At 41.0% G+C, this 19,245-nt stretch overlaps 1 protein-coding gene across 7 annotated transcripts in view; it reads right to left on the bottom strand.

The window, feature by feature from the left end:
• Positions 1–4,581: 4,581 nt before the first annotated feature.
• Positions 4,582–19,245, bottom strand: part of PIP5K1B (phosphatidylinositol-4-phosphate 5-kinase type 1 beta) — a 121,939-nt gene continuing 107,275 nt past the window's right edge. For all 7 annotated transcript variants that reach the window (XM_074856331.1, XM_074856327.1, XM_074856330.1 and 4 more), the window contains one exon: positions 4,582–5,330. In XM_074856331.1, coding sequence (XP_074712432.1) covers positions 5,328–5,330 — 3 coding nt within the window. In that variant the 3' untranslated portion in view covers positions 4,582–5,327. The remainder of the gene's footprint in view (positions 5,331–19,245) is intronic.

The following is a 19,245-nucleotide window of genomic DNA, read 5'->3' on the forward strand; positions in this document are numbered from 1 at the left end:
TCGCCTCGCCTCGCCCCGCCCCCGGTGGGCCCCGTTCAGGCCAAGCGATCTTCCGGGGTAGATTTACAAGGAGCTGGAGCTTGGGAAGGACTGAAATTGCAAGCAACGGTACTCACCCCCCTTCACCTCTTAAAAAAAAAAAAAAAAGCCCAGGCAGGGTAAAGAAAAGTTGTTTACTTCTACCTTGCAAGGGCTAGCGATTGTAACATACAGGCCGTTCCGACGCACCACACGTGCTGACAGCTAATTTCAGCAGCCTAAGCTACAAAGCAAAATACTCTCTGACAGTGTGTTGTAATCACAGTTATTTCCTAAACTGCATGGTAAGAATCCACTTCCTGTAGTTGTGCTGTTCCACAGTTCCTCCTGTCCTCTGCGAAATTTTCAAGTACAGTATCTACAGCTTTTCCAGGCCTAAGCAGTAACAGAGAGGGATTCCCCCTTTCCTGGCAATTTAGGACAAGAACTTTAGGACACAGTGGCAGTACAGAGAGGGAACAATGGGACGAGGACCAGGGCTAGTATCTTGGGTTCAGAGTTTGCAGCAGGCCGCTTGGACAATGGATTCACACCCCAAAACTGGAATAGCTGCAACTCACTCAAAAAAACGGTTGAGATTCCAATTCCTGTTAACTGCGGTTAATTAATTCCAGGTAACTGCACTGACATAAGCCGCTAATATGGACCTCTTGAGACGACGGTCACTGGTTTTGTCTAGGGGCTGTTTTGGTTGTGTGAACACTTTAGTCCACAGAAAGGTACATTATTACAGAATATAGCAGCCACTCAGGGACACATTCTAGGACAGTATTTTCTGTGACTGCAAGTGTTCTGATCCATTACCTCCTGTAGGTAAAATGTTACCCTGAGCCAGTAAAGTGAAAGTAAAGCACATCATTTATCACACCTGACATATGTTTGATAGAACTTCTGATGGTGTGTTTCAAAAAGCAGGGAAGAAAGAGAAGGGAATTTATGTAGGTGAGTGGCCAAGTTCCTACTGGGTGATTTAAATGCTGGTGATACTGTATTATTTATACCATATTAATTATTAATATGTGAGGATGTCAAGAGTCTCAGCTAGACATCTTTTATTGTTACTTAAACTGAAAAAATAAGATAGGCTTACCAGGGAGATTAGAGATAAATAATTCTGATGAAGAAGTTTCTTAAAAAAAACCATTTTCTGTGGAAACAGACAAATTTGATTTCAGATCCTTCCATTGGACAGGACTGAAAGATGCAACAGTGGCAAGTAAAATCATAAATATGAAAAGCATACAAGTATTAAGAAGCTTACCCCTGGTTACTGTGTGATGCATTTTTACATTTCTAAAATTCTCACTTACCATAAGCAGCTGGCATTTTGCAATGCTTTAGGAAATAAGTTGTCGAGTTTCTCACTAAGATTTCTTTTTTTTCTCTAAGCTGAAATTATTTTCTACATGAGGAGCAAAAGCTCAGACAATTGAAGTTGGTTGTGCAAATTTCAACTGAGACTTTGATGTCTGTTGTAGCTAAGAGTTCTCTCTACCAAACCGTATTATCTAGCTTGGTCAGCTTCTTGTCTCTTCCCAGCAGAGGTGTGTGTGTTTCTTTGTTACTGGTATCTTCTCTCAGACCTTGTAAGATTCTTGTTGCATTTTGAAAGAGACGTTTTTATACATCAAGCAGATACAAGATACCCCCTAGTTCCTTGAAGACCAACCCACATTCTTACCACTTATGGAAGAAACTGGGTATGTTTTTGCAGCTATAATGGTCTATATACTGAGATAAGGCCTGGAGGGAGACAACTTTTATCAGACTGCAGAATACATTAGTAAAGCAAACAACTCCTTTTTCATAACTTGGGGGGGGGGGGGGGGGGGCGGTGCTGAAGAGTGGAGGAATGCCTGTTATGTAGCATTTGATCTAGTAAAAGATGGTGCTTGTTTACATATCTTGTCGTTCCTATAAAAAGTGTCAGAAGGTATTTTCTAGTATTATCCAGGTAGTTCCACAGTGTTTTTTCTCTAATCATCCAAAGTCATATGCAAGTCTCAACAGGAAATGTTTATCTCTTGTTCCTACGTTAATGACAAATCAATGAATTACTGTAGTTTAAATATTTTCTCTGTGTTAGCAACCTCACTTACTGTATCTTTTAAAAAACTGTCAATAATGTTCAAGTTAATGAACTTTGCAGGATGCTACTGCCAGCAAGGATCATTTACACAACTTCAGAAGGGCCTGAGTTAGGGGTTAGCAATTTTAACAGTGATTTAATGTTTTTCATCTTGATTCTTGTCCCTTAAGTTAATGTCGTTCATACCACAGCACTTTGGTATCAACATCTTTTTAGGCTGGTGTAAAATAACTGTGAAGCAGTTCCAGATGCAAAATCACTGAAGGGTCAGGCCCCACGCCTTCAGGCTGGAAAGAGCTGGTATCTATATTGGTGCAAGCAGATGCATGCACCACTGGAAAAGGGGCAGCAAATGGCTTCTATGAAAAACAGGTGGACTGCACTACTGATTGTTCTTTTATCACCGTCTAGTGTTACGGTTTTGGGAAAATAGCACTGAGTTATATGAAATTAAATTACCTGAAGTATAAGCAAAGTCCACAAGAAAACAGATATTGGGATAGGTGTTAGTATTTTCAAACCACTGAATTCTACTACAAGGACATGAAGTTTGTTGTTTTTTTTTTTTTTAACTGAGGACAACTATTGCAGGCTACCACTAAAGGCAAAATTCACTCTCTGAAGGCTATATGATTAAGTCACAAGATCAGATACACAAATTTGGAGTTATTCCCTACCTTTCTCTAAGCAGGTATCAACCTGTGCTTTTTTCCTTCTGGGCAGCTTGCAGGGCCAGAGTATTCAGATACCACTGCACATAGATAGCCCATGTCTGTGACCTCATTCTTCAAATTTTACTCCCTGTGGTGAGTTCCATCTGTTTAGACCTGGAGAAATAGACCAATACATTACTTTAATACCCCAGGGAGTTGATTATGCCCTCTGTATATATTTTATTTTCACTTGATATGCACCGCGTCATCAGCTTTATAGAAATGTTTAAGAGTCTTTAAATGTTCATCTAAGTGCTACCAGTGCAAAATACCAATGCAAGATGAAGAGAAATTAAATACTTAAGCATTAAACATACATATCCTTACAAGCTCCTGTACTCTTTGATGTTTGAAGCTTTATACCATTTCATGTGTTACAGAAAGAAACAACCGGTTCCAAGTTGATCACTAACACTGCTTAGCTATAATCCCTCTTCCCTCTCAGCGGAACTACGTAGTCACCCACAGCTCAAAAAAAAAAAAAAAAAAAAAAAAAAGACTTGTAGACTTGTAAGTGCACCTGCTTTAGAGAAGTTTTTCCCGGTAGGCTCCATAGCCTATACAAGATCTCCTTTCGCAAGCGTTAAATGATTGTTTTAATTTATAAATGACTGTGTTAAAGGGATTGTACACAAAGAATGTCACAGTCTCTGAATTGTTTACTATAGACATTCTGGTTTTGGACGGAATTGTTGCAGTTGTGTGTCCTCAAGTGTCTTCCTAAGGATAAACAATTCAGACACAGTCTGCTAGGTAAGTGGGAAAAAAGTGACATGTATATGCTTTAGGAAGGTTAATCTGGTGCTTAAACTAAGAAATTTCATGGTTTTCCCCAAATAAGATGAATCAGAAATACCTACTTTGCATAGAAGCACATTCTAAATATGCTATACACTGCATGAAGGAGCAGACACTTCACATGGATGTACAAAATGTTTTTGCTTACAGGGAATGCAGATTGCTCTCTTGCATTTCTAAGAGGAATGCTGCAGAAGAGTTATCTTGCTGAGATTAAGCAAACTAATTTTAAAGCCTGGAAAATAGGTAATCATGAGACACAGGCTCTAAATTAAGTCAGAGACTCTGAATACTCAGAGAAAAAAAACCCAACCCCTTCCATTTCTCTATTCTGTGCATAATTAAGGAGTAGTACTCTCCTCGTCAGAGTTATAGGATTACATCAAAGTAAAAAAAAAAAAGCCACACCAAAATATTAAATTAAGAATTCTTTAGAGGTACAAAGCATAATTCTAGGAATTAAAGTGCCAAATTCTGTTTTGCCAATCCAGCAGGTTTGCTACACTTACTCCTAGAAGAAATGTAATTACCAATAGCTTTCATAAAGTATCGCAGTGACACCTGTGTAGTTTTTAAATACACCACTGCATCGAAGCATGAAATTTTGGATTGATGGTCACTGGTGTTTGGGATTATCTCTCTGCTGCCAGGGACATTAAGGAAACCAGAACAGTTTCTATAGTTACCTTAAAATGATTGCCATTACAGAAAGCCCTGAAATGTTTTTATGAAGCAATGCCTGTTGAGTATGTTCCTTCACCTTTTCTCCTCTAATTTCAAGATTCCCTCTTCATTATAGAGCTAGTAGAAGATAAAGGCAAATGCCACGTTATAGAGTGCTTGTCTTATCTCTTCAGATGACTCTCAAAACCATCGCATGAAGGCAGAGAAATAGCAGAACAGTAAGTCCTGTACAGATCAAAAGCAGGTTGACAGCTGTGATAATCTTGAGAACAAAATATTTTATTCATCAATAAAACTATAGTTTACAGTAGTATTTACTAAATAAATTATATTTTTCTTTTACAAGAAATAAACTAAAATCAAAAATATTTCAAAGACAATATATGTACACAACATAAGGCCTTGTTATAAATAACATTTTTTTCTCCTTTTCACCAACCAGTAAAAATATCTTTAGAGACTCATTTTCATATAGTATGTGCAGAGGTTTGCCTTAACCCTTGTATGACATCAATTCCAGTTTCCACTGATGTGGACCTAAGTAATTAGAACCAAAGGGTCAAAACAAATGAAATTGATTTTATTCATCACTGTGCTTATTTTTAAATAGGTAAAGCAGATAATAGATTTTGCTTGTGCATAGTTACACAATGCATGCAAATGAAACCACTAGAGGGCTGATAAGAAAATATCACTTTCAAGTCCAAAAAATGTGATTGGCGATATAAGTAGAAAGCAGCCTGAATACACAGTTCTTCACAGTTCAACAAGCAACAGCAGATGATAGCAGAGTAGCAGTGTGTGGAATGTTTCACATCATTTTTGCCAAGTCCATCAATCCTTTCTGTGGTTCAAAGATCCTGACACTTCTTAGAATAAATTCAGTTGATTATTACTCTTTGTCTATTAGGCTCAGCAATTTCTCCTTCTTAAATCAGGAGTGCAGAAAGTGCTCTTCATTAACCATGGTCACTTCTCTTGTTTTATTCTGTGTGTGTTCTTTGTTACTGGAAATACAGAAATGACAGAGTCAAGAGTCGTGTTTATTTGTTTTCTTCACAGAACTATAAACAGGTAACATCCTTCTTCTAAACAGGCTGCAGCCCAGTTTGGCAGTTATTCTTACCTTGTCCTCTAATCAAAAGCATTGGGTCTCTTTTCTTGTACAACAGCTAACCCCTATGGTTTTGCAGACATTGCAGTACACTTCATTACATGAAATAGAACCAGTTGATGCTTCAAAATGCTGAACACTCTGGACATCAGAGAAGACAGCCCAAACTGAGAGCACTCAGCAGTTCACAACAGCTTTTATTACCTTGCAGAATTTGTTACTTAAAGTGTTACTTAAAAGTGTTATGGGAAAAATGGCAGTCTTCATACATCACATATAAAAGTCCTGTTAACTTCTGCATGATACCCTTCCCCAGCTGAAAAATCACACATATCCAAACACTTCTAGGCACAACTAATGCTCTAGTCAATGTCACAGCAATCATTGTATTTCACAAAAAAAAAAAATTACTTAATAATGTTAACAAATTAAGAGTTTTCTACAGTATCTTCTACAGAAGCAGTGGTTACATAATACAAATAGTTGATCACTTATCATCTCTGTGGAGTCAAAGATGAAGAGAAACTGTACTTTACTGAACACCTTATTACTACAACTCAGACTAAGGATAAACTGACAGCTGAACAAAATATTGCAGTAAATTGAATGTATCTCAGCTAATGTATCCAACACGGAACAGAACACAAGATCAAAGACATCTGTAGTGACCTTACTCTAAAACCTTATAAAAAAATATAATGAAGGCCTAAGTTCCCATTTATTAAAGAGATTTTTAAGGTCACCTTTAAATTGTACTTTTCGATACAAGCATTTAACTAACCTTTAATTAGTTCAACAACAATCTAATCTTGATTATGAACAACAACAAAAAACCTCCGAAGGCATTTGTAAAGCTTATCTTAGAAAAAGGTAACCAGTTGATTTAAATCAACATTTTAGTTGTGACTTCTAGCACTAGACTTTGAACTTTGATATTTCAATATCATTCTGTGGCAACCTTTAAAGCTGTTACTGTATTGTGCACCAGTGTTAGGGTGTTCATAACCACTGACAGTATTGAGCACAGTGCTGATTTCTCAGAGGCTGTTCTCTGCCTCTAGATAGCTGTGGTCTGGCAATGCAAGTCGATAATCTACTGCCATATTAGCACCTGAATGTGCTAAGGGAGTAAAACACGATGTACTTACAGGACACAGAACAATTTAATATGTAAAATGAAATTGTTAGATAAGTGAGTAAAATTAAAGAAAGTGATATTTTAAAAAGAATATGACATAAGGCTAACAAGGATTTTAAATTTTTTTTTTAAGAATAAGTTTGGCAAAAAAAGTTGAAAAATGCTAGTACAGATAAACAAAATAATGTTTTACCAAGCCAAGGTGAATTAGTCAAAATCTTCACTAGCACCATCTAGTTTCTGGCTGAAAGCTCAGATCTGAATGACTACAGGTCAGTTTTTGACGGATATAATGGTCACTCAACACAACTTCAGACCGTCTGGCCTTATTGCTACTTTTCACTCCAAGGACACTAGCAGTATTGCTGATGCTAGCTTTATGCTATTCCACTAATTATGTAATGCAATTATGACTACTCTGATCCTTCCAAAGCATTTCAGAGGGATCAGCAATGGAAAAAACATCAGCAAAATTTGCATAGCAGAGTTGGAGAAAACAGACCTGACCAAAACTCATAGCAACTGCTAACCGTGTGAGCCAGTCACAGAAATCCTGTTCATGGTACTGATACCATTTTAAGGAGGTGGGATTTTCAGATGTTCATCTGTGTGTCAGGTACAGTCCAGTTCTGTGCAAATTATTCTGGAAAAAAACTCCCATCTATTTCAAGGTGCAGCACATGATCCTCTAAGCAACTCTGTAACCACTGCACAACTTTTGAGTTACTTTGATTGCCTTTGAATGCAATCTTTTCTTGATAAGAAACATTATTTAGTGATAGAGATTGTGTTTGGCCATAGCAATTGAGTCTGAAATGATAAGTAATGGACAAACGACAGTACAGGATGCATTCCTGTAATGAATGTTTGAGATGTCTCACACTGGGTACATAATTGATTTACAATGTTTGAGCCTACTTGAGGCTTTTTGTATTAGAGCATTTTTGTGCTTCAGTTCTCTTTTCATGGATTTGTTTTGGAGCTGATTGATTTCCTCATATGGAGCACTAAAAGCCCTGGGCATGAGAACGTGCAGTTTAGCGACAATACAGGCTGGCATTTTAGCACTTGGCTTACTCAGGTAATGTAATCTGAAATGCCTTGTACCTTTTTAATCTAATCAAGCACGTAATTCCCGTGCCTGATTTTCATGCAAGGGTGACTGAAACGTTGCTGTTACGTTGCTTCCTACACAACATTGCTTCTGCAAGAACACCTCTGCCAAACTACATTCAAGTGTTTGGTTTTTGTTTCACCTCACACCAGGTTTCAGTTTTATCAGAGACATAAGCCTCTTTTTCCTCTCCTTTTTAAGACCATGCATGGTTGGATACAGGGATAAAATAGATAACAGAGGAAAGGAGCAGTTACCTCACTGCATAAAACACGTAGGTTTGCCCCCTTCAGCCTTAATGAAACAGGGTTCTACTTTGAGGAAAGCACTTCATTGGTTCCAGTATGTGCACATAACATTTTAAGGATTATTCGGCTCTCAGGAGAAAGAAGGGATGTCTGTAAGTGATGAGGCCTGAATTCCCTTCTCATAGCCCCAGAATTAAAGGTCAATCTACCATGTTTTTCCATCGGTATCTTCAGAGGAAATGGTGAGGCAGAGAAACTGAAGCATCCAGAAAGACAGCAACATATCAAAATTTGAGGTATGCAGCACAGTGTGACTGTACACTTTTTATAGCTTGTTTTCACACATATCCTGCCTGGGAACTGCTTTAATTTCAGCTGCACTTGTTATTACTCCACAACAGCACCCTGAAGAAAACTGCAATGTGATTAGAATTGAATCAAATGTTATGAAAGACTGAGAAGCAAAACATTTCTGAATGAAAAACAAACACCTAAACAAGGAGTTATGGTGGAAGTACAATCCCCTAGCCAAAGTTGTATCTGACTGGGATGCTTCATTCTATCAGAGCCAGGTGGGAATTTTCTTCTCTAAAAGAAGAGTTTATACTAGAAGAGAGAGCTTAGGGTGCTAAACTGAAAATAGCTGAAGGGGTAAAAATATTTGTAACAGAAAGGAACCACAAAGATGAGGAGTTAGACAGTAACCTGGCAGTCGGAAGGGTCTGAATATGAAGTAGGAAATGCTCAAAGAGACAGGCTTTAATACAGAACTATGGGAGTGAGAACAGAAGAAAAGGGGAAGAGCACTGAAGAGCCAGCCAGTTCTGACAGTTTCTAAACAGGCATTTTATAGACTGGTATTTGGAAATCTGCTTATCTATGCATCTACAGCAGCTCTGAAATACAAAATTAATCTCCAGCAATGTTTTAAGACTTCAAAATCCTATAATAAAATTGGCATTTGGACATAAACCACAATGTAAGTAATTCTAAATGTAATAATATTACCTATACAATTCATCTGACACAAATCATAGCTACACTAACCAGACTCTAAATATGCTGGGCTTGTTCATCACTGTTGTTATTCCACTCTTTTATTTTACTGAAGCCCTTATCAATCCTTTGCAACCATATCTTCGGTGTTAGTGACTTCTAAATTATATACCAATTTTGTAAGCCCTTCTTTCAACAACAGGAGGCAATGTTGTATTTCCACGTTCCATTTCTATACTACTTAGGAATCTTCTATTATAGTTAAATATACAGGAGTATTCTTCAAGCAAAATATATTTATTTAAATCCTAAATTTACCACCAGATGACTTAAGATGTACAGCATCACGACACGTTTGCCGCTGTGCTATTTCATGCATATTCTTGTTCCACTGTAAGTGTAAAGGAAATCAAGCCTACTGGCAGTGAACTAATTAAAGTAATTCTTAAGCTTTATTACTCTGATTTTACTGATATTGTGCTTTGACAAAGTAATGTCAGCTACCTTTGTAAGTCATTTCAGGCTAAGAAAACAGAGTGGGGTAGTTCATAATTGCAAAGTTGCTCTTTCAGGGACAGAAAGCTCAATCAAAGAATTTGGGACTTCACTGCAGAACAGAAGGAACAAGGTGACTTCGAGTTACTCCTTACTTTCTAAGTGAAATTATCACTTTTAAGGTCCTTCACTTTAGGTACCAGACCTTAGTAACACTGGACTAAGGTCTTCAGGATTGGTTGCACTTGCTGATCTCTCTTAAGAAACTTTCACAGGATTGGGCTTGTATTTCCTACTAATCAAGTTCCACAGAACACAGTAGACTTCTGTGTTCAACAGCAGTCGCTGACATTTAATGCTTTTCTCCCTATATATCAGCTGATGGTGCCTGAACTGACACCAACAAACAGGGCTTCAGGGGAATTTTAAAAAGAGACAAAGTTTATTCCCAGAGGAAGAAGGAAACTGTTTTACTCTGTTGTTTTGTAGATTTCTACATCAAAGTGCTAAATAGAAGAGTATTACCTTCTCTGTTACTGGCTTATGTACAGGACACCTTCTGTTTATCTCAGACAGCATCTTTTTCTTCTAAGTATCTGATCTATCACTGTATTACATATTCATAAAAGCAAGAACCTTTTAATATTTTAATTCTCTGCAGAGAAACATTTCAAATTTCCAAATATTTTATATATCTGTTTCTATTTTTCTGCAATATTTAATTAAAAATTAGAATTATTTTTACAGAATATTCAGTATTTGTTTCCCATTGTATGGTACTAGAATATTTGGAAATAATTGAGATTGGCTTATACTTGCTGCTCAGTGCAGATCATGGTTAGTCATATTTTATTCATAAAAGCTAGACTTCTTAAGTTATTATCTGGGTTAAAAGATTTAGGTGAAAGTAAACCAATGGAATTTTAAAGTAAACTTGGATTTGAGGATGTTCCTAACAGTGCTGCTTAGAATGGCAGGTGCACAAAATGCTGGTTTGCTGAACCTGGCCTTTGTTCAGAACTGAAGAACTCTGGACTCAGACCAACCCTTCAGTTGCAAACTCAAAATGTCTCTGTACCTGTGTCCTGGAACAAAAAATTCTTGCTGTTAACAGGTAAATTCTCAGTTTTTACATAGCTGCACAGTGTGAGTTTTCATGGTGTTCCCTTAATGTAACATCTCAAAACCAATGCTCTTACCTGTAAGAGGAATTTTCTTTTTTTACAGCCACGGCACCTTACTTGACTGTCTGAATTTGTACACAACACTGTTCAGCCAAATGCCATTTTAAAGCTGTTTTTTATAGTAAGTTAACACTGTCATTTTACTACAGTGTCTTTTTCATTCATGGGATCAAAATATTCATAGGTCTTAATTTACTAGAGGACTAAAATTTGTCCAAGCAGTTTAGCATTTCAAAGCAGGAGGCAAAGACATCAAAGGATTAGCAGAGTGACTGAAATTAAGTAAATTAAGATATTTTCATTGTAATATCTAGCGGGTAAAACTACAGCAGCTTGCCTTGCAGTAGAAACACAGACAAGGATTATTAACTACGGGATTAAAGCAAAATCTGTGAATCCCATTTAAAGCTACATTTTCTTATTGTGCTTTTAAAAGGTCAAAATGTATCTTGTAACCTTTGCAACTGAGGCTTACATCAGCTAATGCAAGCATCATTGATTTTATTTTTGAGATGTACATTAGAAACGACTGACCCGTTCCTAGTGTTCTCAAAAACATGCATCTTTCCCTTCTAGCCTGCATTTAATCATCTTCCTATAAAAATAAAACTGCTTTCTGCTCAACAGCAGCAAATCAAACTGGTAACACATATCACTGATCCTTTACTATCAGACTTTCCCAACCAGTGGCTAACTGTTGCTTCAGAGTCCACTGAAGGATATTGGGGGGCCTTAGAAAGTAAAAGATTGGGGCACAAAACAGTATCTTATTCCTCTTTCTTCCACAAACACCTCAGCATACATACAGGGATACATGTGATTAAGTTACAGCTCGCTCACACAGCAATGTCAAAATAGGTAAGGAGGCATCAATACTGTGTGTTGGGACAGGACCAAGAAGGAAGGGGTAAGCAATTTCTCAAGATGAGTTTGCCACTTAAGAAGTAATATGTGCTTAGCCACAGCATTCAGTTGAATTGAAGCTGTCAGCCATTGCATACCTAGACACTTGAGGTATTTGAATTTTGAGTTTGGGTTTTTCAGGGTGCAGAGAAAGGGTGCTGTTAGGTCAAAAAACATCTATGATTCTCTTCACTTAAGACCTATTTATTCTTCCAGACCTTTGCTCAGGGGAATAAACACTGGGTGTTTGTGTAACACCCAGAGTTGGGTTTTATTTATTTTTCTGTTGATATTGATCAGTGAAGTACACATACACTTACAGCAGTCTCCCAGATGTAACAGTAATGAATGTTTTACAAGGCAGAAACTAGAGAGATCACTGTCACACCCGAAACTCATAAGGACAGCTTTACAGAAGATATTACCTATGCCTGTCCCTAGATTTTCAGAGCATTCCACCATCCACCCTATAGACTTCAAACTTTTTAAAAAAGCACTTCACAGTGCTGAGCAGTGTTAGTGATAACCAAGATTGTTATATTATAAATGAAATTCAAAAGTTATCAACAAGAAATGGTTTCTCTGTTAAGTGGGGCCAAGAGAACCACAGAACAGCCCAGGCTGGAAGGGACCTCTAGAGACCGTCTGGTCCAAGCTTTCATGGGAAAGGATGCCTAGATGAGATTATCTAGCACCCTGTCCCATTGTATCTTGAAAAACTCCAGCGATAGGGACTCTACTATGTCCCAGGGAGGCTGTTCCAGTGATTGAGTGTTCTCACTGTAAAAATCGTTCTTCCTTATATCAAGTTGAAACCTCTCCCAATGCAACTTGTACATATTGCCCCTTGTGAAGAGAGAGACTCCATCCTCACCATGACCCCCAGGTCCCTCTCAGCAAGGCTGCTCCCCAGCCATACAGATCCTGCCCTGTGCTGGGCTCTTTGGTTATATCATCCCTGATGCAGGACTTTGCACTTGTCTTTGTTAAACTTCATGCAGTTCTTGCTAGCCCACTCTTCCAGCCTGTCCAGGCTTCTAAAAGATGGCTCTCCCTTCTGATGGGTCCACCTCACCAGCCAGTTTAGTGTCATCAACAAACTCGGTGAGGGTGCTTTCAGTCCCATCGTCCAGATCATTTATGAAAATGTTGAACAGTATGGGGCCCAGCACTGATCCCTGGGGGACCCTGCTTGTGACAGGCTGCCAGCCTGAGTAATCGCTGAGTAACCACTGATCACCACTCTCTGAGTGCAGCCTGTGAGACAATTCCCTGACATCTCACAGACCACCCATCCAATCTGTATCTTGACAGTTTTTCCAGGAGAAGGCTGTAGGAAACAGTGTTGAACGCTTTGTTGAAGTCCAGGTAAGCAACATCTACTGCTCTCTCCATGCAGACAGAAGTTACTTTATAGTAGAAGGTGATCAGGTTAGTCTGGCACAATTTGCCTGTGGTAACTCTGTGATTGGGAAAATCCAGCACCTGCTTAATTTGGTTTGTATTAGTTTCTAGGAGGACTCTTCCACCACTTTCCCAGGAATTGAAGTAAGGATAATGGCCCTGTAGTTTCCTGGCCCTCTTTCGGTCCATTCTTGTAGGTGGGTATGAGAACTGCCCTCTTTCAGTCATCAGGGATGCCCCCTGATCTCCACGACTTTTCAGAGATAATAGACAGTGGTCTTCTAACTATGTCAGCCACTTCCATGAACACCCTGGGGTGGATTCCCTCAGGACCCATCGATTTATGTGGGTTGAGCCCTTGCAGAGGGCCACTACTGGCAGGTCAACATGTACATTGTCGTAGCTACCTGATTCTGTGATCTGGGTATAGCTACACCAGTAGAGACAGATGCAAAGAAGGTATTGAGAACCTCTGCCTTGTCAGCATTATTTGTAACTTGTTTCCCTGCCCTGTTTAGTAATGGGCCTGTGTGTTCCCTGTGCTTCTGTCTTAACTGCTCATGTTTCTGAAGGACCCTTTCTTCTTAACATCTCTGGCCGATTTCCGTCCTAGCAGAGCCTTAACCTTCCTGTCTGGATCTCTGCATGCCCTGGCAAGGTTCTTCTAGTCCACAACGGGTATTTGGCCACCTTTCCATAGCTGGTATGTTTCTTTTTTGCTTTTAAACACATCCAAAAGCTCATTGTTAAGCCTGGGTGGTCTCCTGTTCTGCCTTATTCCTTTCCCTTTGTAGGTGACAGACTGTTCTTGTGCTTGCAGAGGCTGTTCTTTAAAAACTCCCAGCATTCACAAGCTCCTTTGCCCTCCATGCATGCTTCCCATGGAATCCCTTGTATCTGGGCTCTAAGCATACTGAAGCTGGCTCTTCTAAAATCCAGAGCCTTTGTCCTACTACTGGTCATCAGTCTGCTCAGCAGTATCCAAGGCTATCACTGGTACTTATGTTGTCAAGTATGTCTTTTCAGTTTGTGAGCAGTATATCTAGCAATGTGCTGTTCCTAGTTGGTAGGTCCAGCACCTGTGGCAGGAAGCAGTCCTCATGCACTCCAGGAATCTCACGGACAACTTGTACACCACTGTGTTGTCTTCCCAACAATGTCTGGGTAATCAAAGTTACCCATGAGGAGCAGGTTCTGTTAGCTCAAGACTTCCTTGAGCAGTCAAATTAAGGTTTTGTCAGCCTTGTCATCCTGGTTGGAAGTTCAGGAACAGATACGTAACATAAGATCCTCCTTGGTGATTAAACATCTAAACTTGATGGAACTTCTGCAAACTCCATAGCTTACCTCCATACACTCAAATTTCTCCTTTTTTATAAAGTGCAAATCCACCTCCTCTTCCTTTCTTCCTCTTTCCAAAAGAGTTTGTAGCCATCCATTGTGGTCCTCCAGTCATGTGAGTCTTCCCACTAAGTTTCTGCCATTCCAAGCAGATCATAACTCTCAGACTGGGCACAGAGCTTCAGTTCCTTCTTTTTGCTGTCCAGACTACCACCGCTGGCATACATGCACTTGAGGTGGTTGGACTTAGGGTTCTTGCCTTTGTAAAGGGCTCGGGAGCATTCCTCGCTACTCTAGTAGGTGTGCTCATCCACCCTTTCCTTATGAATATGTAGGTGTTACAGCTCTGGATCCTAGCCCCCCCCCCCCCCCCAAGTTTGTTAGTTTAAAACACAATTCGCTAAGTCAGCCAATCTGCTAGCAAGGTTAGGCTGCATGTGATTACTCATTTGTCCATTTCCTGTAACATTTCAGGATTTGTGAGTCCCTCTTAACATATGATTCATGTCAACATCGTATCAGCGACAAGCCCAACTAACACAAGTTGTACAGGAATAGCTACTTGAGGTCACAGTCAATTCTACATCTACTTGACCACTGGTACTTGCTACTGTCTTGTTTCATTGGAGGCAGGATAGACAACAAGTCGCATAAGTATGCTGGACTATTAAATCAGTAGCTTTTAAGTGGGTACTGTATATACTCAAGCGCTGCTGGCTAAAAAGAAACAAAAACAAACAGTGGTACAGCCTACAGAGAAACAGCATGGGGATCACACATAAACATGTGACAAACATTGTTTCATCTCGACGTAAGATCAGACACATACATATTTCATATCAACACAAGAAAATTTTTTTCAGGATGAAAAATCAATCACTGGAACAACCTCTACAGAGTTGTGGTAAAGTCCCCATCACTGAAGGTTTCCGAGATGGGACAGGGTGCTAGATAATCTCATCTAAGCTTCCTTTCCCACAAAAGGTTGGATTAGGTGATGTCTCAAAGTCCCTTCCAACCTTGGCTGTTCTATGATATTCTGGATCTCTTAAGACAACAATCACGAAATTCTAGAGATAAGAAAAATAAGCAGTGAATTTTATCTAAAAAGGAAACAATGATACCTGTGTGAAACATTTATTAGCAACCTAATGAACACACTTTCCTTTCTGACCCTTCCTCTCTATTACAATTGTTGCCACAAATGTCACAGACATTGATTTATGAAAATCGAGAGGAAATACTACTAGGATAGTATCAGGATTGTTTAATTTATGGCGTGGGAAAACAAACCTTTGGAAAAAAAGCCAAGCTTAACATACATCTCTCCTATATTTACACTGAGGTTTTCAAAAGCGCCTAAAATGGTTAAATGCACAAAATGTCACTCAATTGGAACTGGTGTTGGATGCCTACGGCCTTTATGTCTGTCTAATGTGAGCTGTAGATACCAAGAGAATTTTTAAAACACAGGTGATATGAAAACAACCAAAGATGTATACCTGAGCTTAATTCACAGAATTTCACAGAATCATCTAGGTTGGAAAGGACCTTGAAGATCATCTAGTCCAACCATTAACCTAACATTGACAGATCCCAACTACACCATATCCCTCAGCGCTATGTCAACCCAACTCTTAAACACCTCCAGGGATGGGGACACCACCACCTCCCTGGGCAGCCCATTCCAACGCCTAACAACCCGTTCTGTAAAGAAATACTTCCTAACATCCAGTCTAAACCTTCCCTGGCGCAATTTGAGGCCATTACCTCTTGTCCTATCACTCATTACTTGGTTAAAGAGGCTCATCCCCAGCTCTCTGCAACCTCCTTTCAGGCAGTTGTAGAGGGTGATGAGGTCTCCCCTCAGCCTCCTCTTCTCCAGACTAAACAACCCCAGTTCCCTCAGCCGCTCCTCGTACGACATGTGCTCCAGACCCTTCACCAGCTTCGTTGCCCTTCTCTGGACACGCTCGAGTAATTCAATGTCCTTTTTGTAGTGAGGGGCCCAAAACTGAACACAGTCATCGAGGTGCGGCCTCACCAGTGCTGAGTACAGGGGTAAGATCACTTCCCTGTCCCTGCTGGCCATGCTATTGCTGATACAAGCCAGGATGCCATTGGCCTTCTTGGCCACCTGGGCACACTGCTGGCTCATGTTCAGTATCTTCAGCAGTCTTTCAGCAGTCAGAAAAACTGCTCACTAGGAACTAGCAAAGATACAATTTTAATCCTATTCCAGCTACCACAACTGGACAACCCTTCAGAGAAGAAAGGGGAACAGTTAATGTATTTCATATTGAGCTCTATTTCAGTGGCTTCAAAGTCACTGATAATAGAATTACAGAATGGTTGCAAGGGTCCTGAAAGATCATCTAGCTCCAACCCCCTGCCATGGGCAGGGACACTTTCCACTAGCCCAGGTTGCTCAAAGCCCTGTCCAACCTGGCCTTGAACACTTCCAGGGAAGGGGCAGTCACAGCTTCTCTGGGCAACCTGTTCCAGTGCCTCACCACCCTCACAGTGAAGAACATCTTCCTTATAGCTAATTTGAATCTACCCTCTTTCAGTTTAAAACCGTTAAACGCCTCGTCCTATCACTACACTCCCTGATAAAGAGTCCCTCCCCATCTTTCCCATAGGCCCCCTTTAGGTACTGGAAGGCTGCTATAAAGTCTCCCCGGAGCCTTCTCTTCTACAGCCCGAACAGCCCCAACTCTCTCAGCCTGTCCTTGTTAAGTGAGGTGCTCCAGCTCCCTGATTATCTCCATGTCCCTCCGCTGGACCCGTTCAAGCAGGTTCATGTCCTTAGGTTGGTGGCCCCAGAGCTGAACACAGTACTCTAGGTGGGGTCTCACAAGAATGGAGTAGAAGTGGAGAATCACCTCCCTCAACCTGCTGGCCACACTTCTCTTGATGCAGCCCAGTACACAGTTGGCCTTCTGGGATGTGAGTGCACGTTGCTGGCTCATGGTCAGTTTTTTATCCACTAATACCCCCAAGTCCTTTTCTGCAGGGCTGCTCTCAATTCACTCATCCCCCAGCCTGTATTTGTGCTTGGGATTGCCTCGACCCATGTGCAGAACTTTGTTTTCTTGAACACCTAGCCTTCTTGAATTTCATGACGTTTGCACAGGCCCACCTCCCAAGCCTGTCCCTCTGGATAGCACATCCCTTCCCTCCAGTGTGTTGACCACACCACACAGCTTGGTGTTGTTGGCAAACTTGCAGAGGGTGCACTCAATCCCACTGTCCATGTCACCAACAAAGATGTTAAACAAAACTGGTCCCAACACCAACCCCTGAGGAACACCACTCATCACTGCTCTCCACTTGGACATCGAGCTGTTGACCATAGCTCTTTAAGTGCAACCAAGCAGCCAGTTCCTTATCCACTGAGTGGTCCAGCCATCAAATCCATGTCTCTCCAATTTAGAGACAACGATGTCATGTGGGACAGTGTCAAATGCTTCACACAAGTCCAGGTAGATGATGTCAGTTGCTCTTCCCTTATTCACCAGTGTTGTAACCCCAACATAGAAGGCCACCAAACCTGTCAGGCACGATTTGCCCTTAGTGAAGCCATGTTGGCTGTCACCAATCACCTCCTTATTTTCCATGTGCCCTAGCATAGTTTCCAGGAGGATCCGCTCAATGATCTTTCCAGGCACAGAGGTGAGACTGACTGGCCTGTAGTTCCCTGGGTCTTCTTTTTTCCCCTTTTTAAAAATTGAAGTTATGCTTCCCCTTTTCCAGTCAGCATGAACTTCACCAGACTGCTACGACTTCTCAAATACGATGGATAGTGGCTTGCCCACTTTATCTGCCAGTTCCCTCAGGACCTGTGGATGTATCTCATCAGGTCCCATGGACTTGTGCACCTTCAAGTCTTGAACCTGATCTTCTCCTACAGTGGGTGGTTCTTCACTCTCCCAGTCCCCACCTTTATCTTCTGCAATTTGTGCAGTGTGGCTGGAGCACTTGCTAGTGAAGACTGAGGCAAAAACATCATTGAGTACCTCAGCCTCCTCCATTTCCCAGGTAACCAGGTTTCCTGTTTCCTTACAGAGAGGGCCCACATTTTCCCTACACTTTCTTTTGTCACCGACATACCTACAGAAGCATTTCTTGTTGCCCTTGATGTCCCTGGCCAGATTTAATTCTATCAGGGATTTGGCCTTCCTAACCTGATCCCTGGCTGCTTGGACAGTTGGTCTGTATTCCTCCCGGGCTGTCCTTGCTTCCACCCTCCATTGGCTTCTTTTTTGTGTTTGAGTTTGCCCAGGAGCTCCTTGTTCATCCATGCAGGCCTCCTGTCAATTTTGTTGGGATGCATCACTTCTGAGGAGGTGATCCTTGAATATTAACCCGCTTTCTTGGGCCCCTCTTCCCTCCAGAGTTTTATCCCATGGGATTCTGCCAAGCAGATCCCTCAAGAGGCCAAGGTCTGCTCTCCTGAAGTCCAGGGTAGTAAGCTTACTGTGTGCCCTCCTCGCTGCCCTAAGGATCTTGAACTCTACCATTTCATGGTCACTGCAGCCAAGGCTGTCCTTGACCTTCACATTCCCCACCAGCCCCTCCTTGTTAGTGAGAACAAGGTCCAGCATAGCACCTCTCCTCATTGGCTCCTCTATCACTTGGAAAAGGAAATTATTATCATCAATGCATTCCAAGAACCTCCTGGACTGCTTATGCCCTGCTGTCTTGTCTCTCCAACAGATATCGGGGTGATCAAAGTCCCCCATGAAGACCAGGGCTTGTGAACGTGAGGCTGCTCCTAGCGATCCACAGAGGGACTCATCTACTTGGTCTTCCTGGTGACGTGGCCTGTAGCAGATCCCCACTATCATGTCACCTGTCCCTGTCCTCCCTTTAATCCTAACACACAAGCTCTTGGTTGGCTCCTCATCCATCCCCAGGCAGAGCTCCATGCACTCCAGCTGGTCAGTGACAGGGAAGGTGACATGCCCTCCTCGTCTCCCCTG

This window comes from Strix uralensis, chromosome Z (genome assembly GCF_047716275.1).
Source record: "Strix uralensis isolate ZFMK-TIS-50842 chromosome Z, bStrUra1, whole genome shotgun sequence".
Classification (NCBI taxonomy): domain Eukaryota; kingdom Metazoa; phylum Chordata; class Aves; order Strigiformes; family Strigidae; genus Strix; species Strix uralensis.